Source organism: Chaetodon auriga, chromosome 2, assembly GCF_051107435.1.
Source record: "Chaetodon auriga isolate fChaAug3 chromosome 2, fChaAug3.hap1, whole genome shotgun sequence".
NCBI lineage: Eukaryota > Metazoa > Chordata > Actinopteri > Chaetodontiformes > Chaetodontidae > Chaetodon > Chaetodon auriga.
The window spans coordinates 15,000,863-15,012,437 of NC_135075.1; the positions used below are offsets into that span (position 1 = coordinate 15,000,863).

At 43.3% G+C, this 11,575-nt stretch overlaps 1 protein-coding gene across 2 annotated transcripts; it reads left to right on the plus strand.

The window, feature by feature from the left end:
* The first annotated feature begins 459 nt into the window (after positions 1–459).
* On the plus strand, positions 460–11,336 carry b4galnt1b (beta-1,4-N-acetyl-galactosaminyl transferase 1b). 2 transcript variants are annotated; one of them, XM_076757185.1, is made up of 12 exons: positions 460–887; positions 2,320–2,421; positions 4,572–4,794; positions 4,896–5,072; positions 5,628–5,734; positions 6,665–6,702; positions 6,796–6,976; positions 8,134–8,226; positions 8,355–8,542; positions 8,625–8,765; positions 8,854–9,091; positions 9,344–11,336. In XM_076757185.1, the coding sequence occupies exons 2-12, from the start codon at positions 2,418–2,420 to the stop codon at positions 9,559–9,561; spliced, it is 1,608 nt and encodes a 535-aa protein (XP_076613300.1). In that variant the 5' UTR covers positions 460–887; positions 2,320–2,417; the 3' UTR covers positions 9,562–11,336. The 2 variants fall into 2 exon arrangements, with proteins under 2 accessions (XP_076613300.1, XP_076613299.1); XM_076757184.1 differs by lacking the exons at positions 460–887; positions 2,320–2,421 and having other exon boundaries at positions 4,559–4,794.
* The last annotated feature ends 239 nt before the right edge of the window (positions 11,337–11,575 follow it).

Genomic DNA, 11,575 nt, shown 5'->3' on the forward strand with positions numbered 1-11,575 from the left:
GTTAGTTTACTACACCGGCACATCGATGGCGCCTGTACCTTCGTGACATCCAAAGCATAATTAAACGACGCACATGTCACTGCTCAACGTTTGTCTTGCCATAAAATAAACCCACACATCGGTACAGAAGCCGGGCATCCTTTGGCCCGTTGGATAAGGCGTGTCGCAGGCTAATTTTCCCCAAATTACGATAGTGTGTATTCTTTTTCTTTATTTGGTAACACTAGATAACTGTTTTGTTAGATTTCTATGGTTATTCAGCTGGTGCACAATAACTACACATTGGCACGCTGAAACAACTGTGTGGTAGTTGATTATTTAAACTATATAGTCAGAATGTAAACAAAGCCAAAAACATGAACTCACACATTCCCACACACGATACCAGACATACAACTCACGCAGCACACATATGTGCACAGACGCCCACACACACACACACACACACACACAGAGAGAGAGAGAGAGAGAGAGAGAGAGAGAGAGAGAGAGAGAGAGAGAGAGAGAGAGAGAGATTATTGATGAGTTACATATTTAAGCAGATGTAGTTGTTAGATCAGAAGTAATTGCAATGCATAGATTTTATATGTGGTTCACATGGAGTTCATGAAGTGTGATCATGATGCAGCTGATTGACCGCTGAGTGTGGCGCTGAGGTGCGGTGCGCTCTCCGCTGTGCTGCTGCTGCTGCTGCTGCTGCAGGGGGAGCGTCCGTCCACAGCCTGCAGTGCTGCGATGTGCGGCCGCTTTATGTGTCTCCTGGCTGCTCCGTTTTTCCACATCTAATCCTATTTGAAAGACCACGGAGGAACAAATTCATTAGGAGGGGCGACCTCCGTGCAGGCGGGAGGTGAAAGCAGCTTACTCCTCGCGTCTTTGGAACTGAGGTAAGCATCCCCTTCATAAAATTTGACTGTAGCAACAATAGGCCTATACCTCTGTCTTCAGCGCGTTGTTTTTGTCGGTACGTCCAGCCCTGGGTGGACATTTGACGGTGTCTTTACGGGACAAACACAAGAAAGGAAAGATGTTTCACCATTTTGGAGCCAATGGATTGTCGATAAAAGATCTATTCGCTGAAGTGCACACAGATCTTTGTTTAGGAGGAGAGGTGTCACAGCATTTAAGGAATGTAATCGAAAGACACATTGTGAGCAGGATTTTTTTTTTCCCCCTGCAGTTTTATTCACGACAAGGTAGGCTAGAAGGCCTGTCTGAGAGATCGTGGTATATCTGCAGTCCGTCATTTATGTTCGCCGGTACAGATTGCTGGACTCATGATTACATTAGACATTTTTCTTATTTTTAGAGATGCTGGGCAGTGAGGGGGAGTAGCTGGTGCAGAATATTAAGGCGGCAATTTAATATCCCGAGAACCTGGATGAGGCAGGAAATCTGTGGCGCGCACTTTGGGAGGGACCCTCAGATCTGCTGTGTGTCCATGTCTGTGTGTCCATGTCTGTATGTCCATGTCCGTAGTATGTCCACAGCTCTCCTTACCTCCCCAATGTTCCCTATTTAGGTTAATTAAAACAGCAGCGCCGCTAATGCAGCACGACTTAGATCATCTCTCTTGAACGGCCCGGTGGATGGTTACACCATCACGGCTAATTATCACTCAAAATGCACAGTTTAAATCCATATACAGGGTAATAGGACGGGTTTATGCCACTAAGCTTAACGGGGAACACTTAATGTTAAATACAATTCGATTGTTGTATTTCCAATAACGATCTAAATTATAATAATACTCGTTGCCTTCATATTCTTCCTTTTCCTCTTATTCTACAGTTCTGGTTTGTGTTTTTTATGGCCTGAGCTGAGCAATAACTCCAAAATTGTCATTTACAGTCTGATCTTGGAGAAATTATTAGACAGTGTTGCCACCAATGAGTTTTGCAAGTGAATTTGGCAAATATGACTTAGTATCTAATTCACTGTCAGTGTATACAACATCACTTAGACAACAAGAGGAAGTGCTTTTAAAAGGACTAAAACATTTCCTGTGAGAGATACTTAAGTGCATAGATCCAGAGCAGCCCAGCTGACTGGCTGCTGAGCACCAATTGATTTTTTTTTCCAGCTTCCTACTATAACACTAAATTGAAATCCTGCAGGATTTCCCCTAGAGGCTGTAAGACCACGCAAGCTGCCGCTGTAGCACCATATGGACGCTGGACTGTGTTTTAATGTGATGATACAATTGCCTTCTGCAGTTGTATTCAATTTGTACTTCTTTGTGAACTAGTCTGTGGCGTTATAGAGATTTTTCTACCCTCTGTTTTATAATTCACATCGTATTTTTCTTTTTGTTTCTAGATGGGGAAGACGCTCACTCATTTCTCTGACTATCTACATGGTTCGTGGAGATGCCGGTGCCTTCGGAAGACACCCTTTCACTGACTGGATAGAGGCAGATGGGTATGTTGGCTTGCTTTTGTCTAACGTGTGTGCATTACCGCAAATTAAGAGAAGTTAAGGGATTTGTTAATTGGCTTTAGGAAATTTTAATTCCACAAAATTTTTGACTTTTATTTGAGGTGTCTGCAGTTTTTGCGTACTGTATGTGTACAGGAACATGTCGGTGTGCACGCAGCAATTTTGGTCATGCATGGAGAAAGCATCGTGCAGAATCCTTCTTAGTAACCATACTCATTATGTGATGCTGTCACAGCAAAACAAACAGGAGTATCTGTTCATAGGTCACAAGAAAGACATCCTTTCCTGTATCCCTCTGACATCTTTTTGTAGCTGAAAAAGCAGAAGATTTTTAACAGAGATTGGGGGGGAAGGGGGGTTCAGCAAAATTCAGTGTGATGGCCAAATGAAACAAAAGTGTGCACTCCTTTTGGCTCTCCGAACTCGGAAAGAATGAAGTCTGTTATTTCTGGAGAAGGTTCAAAAATTAGATGCCCGAAATAGTTTATAGTTTTGGACAGATGGGGGTGTTGGAGTGAGAAAGAAAGAAAAAAGAAAGAAATAACGTTTGGTGATTTGTCATATTACAGCACTGTTTCATACGTTCTTATCTCAGCGTACAGAATGTGTCTCAAAGCCCACGCCCCACCGCACACACGCGCACAGAGATAGAGAGAGAGACACACGCACACACACACAGACACACACACACACACACACACACACACACACACACACACACAGTGGGATCTTATAAACATTCAGACCGGAAATAGAGTTTTTGTTCATCACTGCTGGAAGGTAGGAGAAAGAGCTCATTGTGTACCAGCAAATTTCTGAAAAAGGAAACATCTGCTTTCAGTAGATGAAGGAGAGACGACGAGTGGAAGGAACAGAAGAGAGAGAAGAAAACAACTTCCAGATGCTAAACGCTGCTTTAGTTTTATACATACTGAGCAAGCTGGTCTGAAATGGCTTTCTGCTAACCCAGCAGGCTAGTCCCAAACTGCATGTGTTTTATCTCTAGCTGTGATTATTACATTTCTTCGTGTATGTGTGTGTGTGTGTGAAGCCGATTGTGTGCTGTTGTGGTAGACATTTAGATATCACGTATCTCTATCTAATTAATGCGTACACGTCCATTTCCGTTGCACCACTAAGTGCCTCCACCATAAATGTAACCGTCCCGGGAATGCTCCGCAGCTCTGGAGCCATGATTATGATTTACGGGATGAATGTTTTTCAACTCTGTCTTACTTAATGCACAACAATGCGTACAAAAGTTAAGCCAAAGCTAATGTGGGGCTTCAGCAGTCTAACGTCAGTCAAACCAAGTGGTGGTCAAGTTCACAAAGTGTTCCTGAGTCCAGGTGGTAATCTCTTTTAAACAAACACGTGTTCTCAAAGTGGTGAACCTCGCTCCAACCTCGCCTGTGATTGACTGAGCCTTTCCAGGATGCCCCTTTCATACCCAATCATGATACTATCACCTGTTTTCAATGAACCTGTTAACCTGTGGAAGGTGTTTTTGGAGCATTCCACATCTTTCCCAGTCTTTAGTTGCTCCTGCCCCAACGTGTTTGAAACATGTTGCTGCATCAAATTCAGAATAAGCACATATTTACAAAAATTGATGAAGCTGATGAGGTTAAAGATTAAATACAGGAGTGGCCAGGTAGCTCACCTGGTAGAGCGCTGTGTCCTTACTGCTGTGGCACGGCTTCAGTTCTCATCTGTGGCTTTTTGCTGTATGTCATCCCCTCCTTTCCACTCGGTGACTCTCCTGTCCATCAGTAAAGGTGAAAACTGGAAAAATAATCTTAAAAACAACATTAAATATATTGTCTCTGTGCTATTTTAATTGAGTATATGTCAAAAAGGATTAGCAAATTATCACATTCTGTTTTATTCGTGTTTTACACAGCATCCCACCTTTTTTGGAACTGGGATTGTAGGAAAATTTCCTCTTTCTTTCCTCACAACACTGTAGTTTGGAAGACATTCACTTGACTGCTGAAGCCTCATCTTAGCTTCAGTGCAAAGACTCATTATTGATTTTGTCCCCCATCACTGAATGTATATTGGAGCTGACTACAGACAGGAGGAATAATAAGAGCAACCAGTAAGTCATTCAATATGCATGTGTGTGTCAGGTTTTAGGATGCGCTCCCTGAGAAAGACGGTGTTGCTCGCCCTCCTGGCGTCTGTGGTGCTGGTACTGGCCCTCCTCCATTCGTGGCCGACTCGAGCTTACACCACAGTGGATGTGTGGCAGCGACCTGGCCTGATAGTTGAGAGGCATCTGGAGGAGAGGCTCCCAGAACCAGATCACCGATTAGGCAACATCCCCTTTCACGTGAGGGACAATGTGGCAAGGTATGGGCACCGTTTAATCAGTTGATTTATTATCTCAGCACAACAGAGCTCACCTTTAACCTGGTTTCATCCCATTCATATGTCTCCGATGATCTGTCCAGCTTATTGGCACGTAATGGATGTGTATGTGAGGGCGAGAGTGGAGGAGTAAACCTGCCCTTCGCCCAACTCTTATTCCCACGGGTGTCAGCTCACCCGTTACACACTGCCTTTGAGGCCTCTGAGCTGGAGGAAATGAAGAGGAGACGGGCCAAAGAGTACAAGAGTTTCCAGAAGAGGTAAGATGCTCCAGAGGTGTCCAGACATTGTTGGCAGAAAATCAGGATTAAAGAAGCGTGAGCTCTATTTTAGCAAAAGTGCTCGAAAAGCACTCCTGAATATCATTTTAATTTGGCTTTGTGTACATCTAAGTTTGAAGTGTCAGGTGCTAAATCGTGCTTCGGTCATCTGTGGATCACTTTTGAGATCAGGCTCTTTTCTGTCTCTCCCTGACACGGAGGACGTCATCGATGCTCCAAAACTGTTCTTGCTCACATTTTAGTTAAGTACTGCTCAGGATTCATCATTCCATCTGAAACTGATCCAGAACACAACAGCAATGCAATTGACACGATCAAAATGAAAAAAAAAAAAAAAATCCAATTATCCATGTGCTTTCCTTCTTACACTGGCTCCCTTGATACCTTTAACACTGAATAATATTTTTTTCCAGCCAAGAACAAAATCATAACGGGACGAAGTCTGGTAATAATAGCTGCTGCTGAATGCTCTATTGGACTGAGTCAGTGTCGGCTACAGTCTGCATCTTCCTGATGTGGTTTTTTTCCCATCAGGTCACAGACACCTGCAGATGTTCTCATCATTGCAGAGGCTAACAGTCCCTTACAGTATCCAACACAGGGGGCAGAGGTACGACCCCTGAAAACAATCATCATCCCAGGTGAGACTTCAGACAGACTTTTTTGTCTTAAATTAGATTATTGTGTTACGGTTCGAGTTAAGGAAGGCCAGGACCCAGTTGCGGAGACAAAGGAAATCAGGATTTATCGATCAAAAATCACCTGAACCAGGGAAAAACGCATACAAGCGAAAAAACAGAAATCCACCACCACGGGAAGAAAGTATCAAAACAAAAACGATCAGAAAAAGGGAAATAAGAGCAATAACAAAGTAGCAAAACAATGAAACTCAAAATCACCAGACAATTGGGAGAAACTACTATCAGAATAGCTGAACAAAAGGCGACTATGAAAACTCACAGTGAAAAAATAACAGTTCGAGAGAGCACTGGAGGCAGGAGGAGCGGGGCTAGAGCCGAGAGAGTTTACGGCAGCGAGCTGCACGCAACGGGGAACAAAGGGAATAGTCCCGCACAGATGAGCATGAGGTGCCTTAAGAAGTCGAGCTGATTAACTGATGAGGTGCAGGTGTGTCTCATGAAGCTCGTTCCCAGCCCGCCTCTCTCTCCCGCTCCAACCTGCTGAGTAAGATTGGAGGAAAAAACACAGTATCAGGGAGACACAATGACCCGAGACCACAGCCATAACATATTGTCCAGCAGTTTAATCTGAATTATGTTGCAGCACTCTGTCCCTGTATTAAAGTAAGTTATTTAATGAAAGCATTGGCCACTACCACAGCTATAAATCATCAAGCTGCTTCTTGAGAGAATTTAATTTATGAGACGCAGACCCAGAGTTGGTTCATGTGACCCCCACCCTGCAGTGTGCTGCACAAAAAGCACACCTGATTTCTTTTCCCAGTTTGATCTGAGGAGCATTTTTATGGAATTGGAAGTTCAGGAAGTGGATTAAATCTGTCCCAATGCCTGTAGCATCTAAGTCTGCCAATTGTTATCATATGCTTTCAGGCTTGGCCTTACACAACCATCCCAGAGACCACTACTCAGTAAGTATTACAGGACGTCCGTCTCTACTCCGACACATTTTAGATATCCGCCGTCCTTTTATCCCACTGACTGCTCTCTCCATCTCGTTGCAGATAAACATCACTGCCACGCTGGGAACGCTGAATGTGGCCGCAGAGGTGGAAGGGGTGAAAATCAAAGGTGACGGCGAGATGCACATGACTCTGTCAAGCAGCCTCCTGCCCAACCTGAACCGACAGCTGCAGTTTGTCACCTACACAAACACACTGTTCCACCCGAGCACTGCAGACACAGGTATGGCCAAAAAAATTCTTTTTTTTTTTGTCTCATCTGATAGCTGGACTTATTCTTAGTTTTTTAAAAGTTATTAGGGACACTGGAGAGAAAAGTTTTCAACCCAGTTCAAGGACAGAACCCATTTTCAGCACTTTTTCATGTACAGAATCAAGTGTTGTGTGCGCCGTAACATGGGATTAGATTTAAAGTTTGATATTTTGGCAAACATGCTTTCTGACTGAGAGTTACATGAGGAGATCATTACAACTTTCGATGTCGGTACAGTAAATATGAAGCTACAGCCAGCGATCAGTTAGCTTACTGGAAACAGCTAGAATCCACCTGCCCAGACACATAACACCCTGAAAAATGGTGAAATATTGATTTTATCCTCCAGTTTATGTACAGATTAAACAAACAAGATGTCACATGTTCATTTAGAAAATTTACAGGTGTATTTTGTTCCCTTTGGACAGAGCCAGGCTAGCTCTTCCCCCTGTTTCCAGTCTTTATGCTAAGCTAAGATAACCAGCTGCTGGCTGTAACCTCATATTGGCCGCACAGACATGAGAGTGGTATCAATCTTCTCATCTAACTTTCCACTAGATGGCGAATAAGTATGTTTGCCAAACGTCAAACTGTTTCTTTACATATGCAACTTAAACATTTAATGCCAATTTAAGAAACTAAAGTCAACCTAATTTGCTGTCTTGCTCTTCCTTTTCTCCTTTTACTGGCTTCACCCCTGCTGTTAGAAGCTGTTACACACAGAAATAAGTAACCAAGCAGGAGGAAATATTTACAGAGTTAGAGACACTATCTCTTTGCGTGGTGCTGGACAGCCAACCAGGATGCAGGCTAATCATACAGCCTGTTTGCTTTCCTTCAATAGGGAATCAGCAGTGTTCAGCAGGAATAAAGCCTGAGGACAGGTGCTGGCAAAAGACCAAATGTCCCTCTCTGAATTTTCTGTCAACCTCTCATCCTCTTGTTTGGCAGCTGTTAATTTCAGTATAATCTTTTGTGGACTGTACAAATATATGATATCCAGTACATGCAGGGGATTTAATCCAAACAGCGTATAAACCACTGTGGAACCAGACAGGAGTCATGTGGTGGTTAGATCCTATTACGCTAATTCAATTTATTGAAGTCGTTTTTGTTCTGTCTTTTAGTGCAGTTTGAGACAGAGGGCCATCAAGCCATCTTCAGTATCAAGATTCGCCATGGTGTAACACCCAAACTATATAACACAGGATCCAAAGGAGGTAAATACAACACCGGCACAGCAGTAATGTCTGTAACTAAAGTGGAAAATCATGCCTTCACGTAAGCACTGAACAACAGGCCTGCTGTTTCTGTTCTCTAATGCTTGTTTGATCTTCCTTCTCTGCAGAGTACAATGTTAGTGCCCTCGTCACAATAGCTACGAAGACTTTCCTACGTTATGATAAGCTTCAGGATCTTATCGACAGCGTGAGAAGATATTATCCTACTGTCACCATAGTAATCGCTGATGACAGTGAAAATCCCAAAACTATCTCCGGGCCTTACATCGAACACTACATCATGCCTTTTGGAAAGGTCGGAGCGTCTTTTGATTTCACAGCTCTGACGTCGCTCTTGATGCTCTTTGTATTCAAACGCGTTGCGTCTTGTTTCATAGGGTTGGTTTGCCGGACGGAACCTGGCCGTCTCTCAGGTGACCACAAAGTACGTGCTGTGGGTGGATGATGACTTCATCTTCACAGCCAACACCAAGCTGGAGAAACTGGTGGATGTTTTAGAGAGAACCACTCTGGATCTGGTGAGGGACGGAGGAATGGTTGCTTTCGCTGGATGTGGCAGTCTGATGTGTTTGCTGAGTGTTTGCTGTGTATGTGTGTGTTGTCCAGGTGGGTGGTGCAGTGCGGGAGGCCACGGGTTATACTGCCACCTACAGACAGACCATCTCCATTGAGCAAGGGGAGGAGGATGGTGACTGTTTACACATGAGGAGAGGATTTCATCACGTTATTCAAGGCTTCCCCAACTGTGTTGTGACTGACGGGGTCATTAACTTCTTCCTGGCCCGAACTGACAAAGTCCAGCAAGTCGGCTTTGACCCGCGCCTCGCCAGGGTAGCTCACCTGGGTGAGTGCAGTGACAGCTCGTATTAGACACAAAGTTAAAATGGGAACATTCTACCTAGAATGTTAGTAAACACATTTCCGGCATGTTTGTATCATTTAACTTCCTATATGTGACATTTCTGGTATCTTTGGAAACTTTCAACAAGAGTTTAAAACTGAATGAGGTTTTCAGAAGTTAGTAAATTGGACTTGAAAATGAGTTGAAGTTTTGAATGTATTTGGCTGAATCGTTCTGTTTGTGTTTGCTTTGCAGAGTTTTTCATCGACGGCCTGGGATCTCTCCATGTGGGCTCTTGTGACGATGTCATTGTCAATCATGCCAGCAAAATCAAGCTCCCCTGGGTCAGCCAATCAGAGAGCGACAAGACGTACGCCAAGTTTCGTTACCCACCAGCCTCCTCTGACGCCACACACACGAAAAATGGCCTCCTGTTCTTCAAGAACCGATTCCAGTGTTTGACTCATAATTAGTTCCTCTGCTGAGGGTTCCTCTGCTCTTCCTGAGTTGCCAAAGAAGTTCTCCTCCACCGCGTCCTGTCAGATAAGATTTCAGACAAACACTTTGCCTTTCTTTGAAAAGCTTGACATGAGGCTTCAGGCTTTACTGTAGAGAAAATGCGCCATTAAGACAGTTTTAGCATGTTTATGCAGTCAGTGCAGAGTCCTGCGGAGAACTTACAAGTCCTCATGCAGAGTAAATATCCAGAAGCCAGATATGAAAGTTCAGGCTCTTGACATGGAAACAGTAGAGAATCAGCTAAAAACAAACATATCGTCATATTTACACAGACCCAGTTAAATGAGAGCATGGTCTTGATTAATTCAAGTTGTGGAGGGATTATGCTATTTGTTTGTCAAATCTTATCTGGCCGTACATCCTTGAGTTGTTCTAACACAGAGACTGAGCTTTGGGAAAACCCAACAGGTAGCATCTATACAGTCTGAGTCACTTCATCGTCATTCTATGCTAACGTGAGCAGAGGTACGTGTGTCCTCCTTCGATTTGCACTATCCCAAAAGACTGAGCTTGGAAAAGCAATAGTGATATCAGAGAACATGAGAACGACGGCTCACCATTAGCGAGGACAAGGGACACTTCCTAGAAAGTGACAGTCCTGTAGACACAGAGCATAGGTGTCCATTTTACCAATGCCACACGAAGAACGCATTCAGAACCTTTTCACCTGTGGTACCTACGCTCCATGACTCGCCGGTCGTGCCAAAGGTTTTGGCTGATGGCTTTGGGGTGTTTTTACCTGAGTTGTGGTTTTGCTACCTTCCTTTAGCCCAGAATCTTACGTGTCATTTGTGAGTCATTAATCACATCTGAGGAGGTCCCATCCATCTGCAGCTCACCTGGTGTTACCTGGTCTGGGAGCAGCCTTGTTCTTTGTCTTCTGCTGTCAGTCACTGTTCAACAAACATCTATAAGAAGAGGTTTCTGTCCAGTGCGCGCTGATGAATAAGACTGAAAGTGATTGCATCTTTACATGCTGCCTAAAAGAAAAGTTGAATGAACCAAAGTGCATGTTTATTTTTCCTCATTATAAGAGAAGAGAAAAAAACAGCACATCAATGAGAGGCTGATGATAAACTGAAGTATGAGTAGTCAGAGCATGAGAGGAAAACTGAGTGAGACAAAGTCAGTGAGACACGGTGAGACGGTGGAGCACCAAGGCTTGAAAATCCTGTTTTTATCCTCTTTGGAGAACTACTGTTACTCATGCCTGAAGTGACGATGCTGTTCTTTTATACCATGGCCTTTAGATGGCGCCCTTCTATCACTATATTGTTTCTAATAAGTTACTTGTTAGCAAAGAGGTGCCAGAGATTTATCTACTGATGTGTTTTTTAAATCTCGGAGGAATATTTTAGAACTATTTTGTGCGATGTTTCTGTCTGTTATGGGTTTTTACTTATTTTTGTTCACCAAAATGCGGTCGATGTTAGCTCTAAGGACGGGGGTCTGAATCAACTTCATCAGTGACACTATTATCAAAGGCTTTTGTGTAGTAGATGTGCGTTCAAAAATTTGTTTCACGTTAGCATTTGTAACTGTTGACGGTTCAATAGCTGAGCTGAAAACCTCTTTCTTTTTGTCAAACAGTGATATTTATTGTGTTAACACTGAAATTCAACTTGCCTGCTTCACCCAAAAACCACTGGCGTGAGACGTCTGATCACAGCATTGTGAGCATTTTTTAATTTATTTCAAATGTCAACGTATTAAAATGTATGTGGAAACACTTCTCTTTCATTTCCTAAAAAAAAAAAAAATTGCTTTATGTTGGGGGGGTCTCACGTTCAGTCTGCATTACAGTCAAGTGTCCTTCCAGGCGTCTGTGTCCAGCTCTGAAAGTGTAAGACATTCATGATAAAACGCGAATATATTCAAGCAAAAGTCATTGTTGTTGTAGTTTTTATCAATGTTCCTCTAAATGTTTTTTGTCAAATGTAAGAGTTAGCAGCTGCACCACATTTTTAA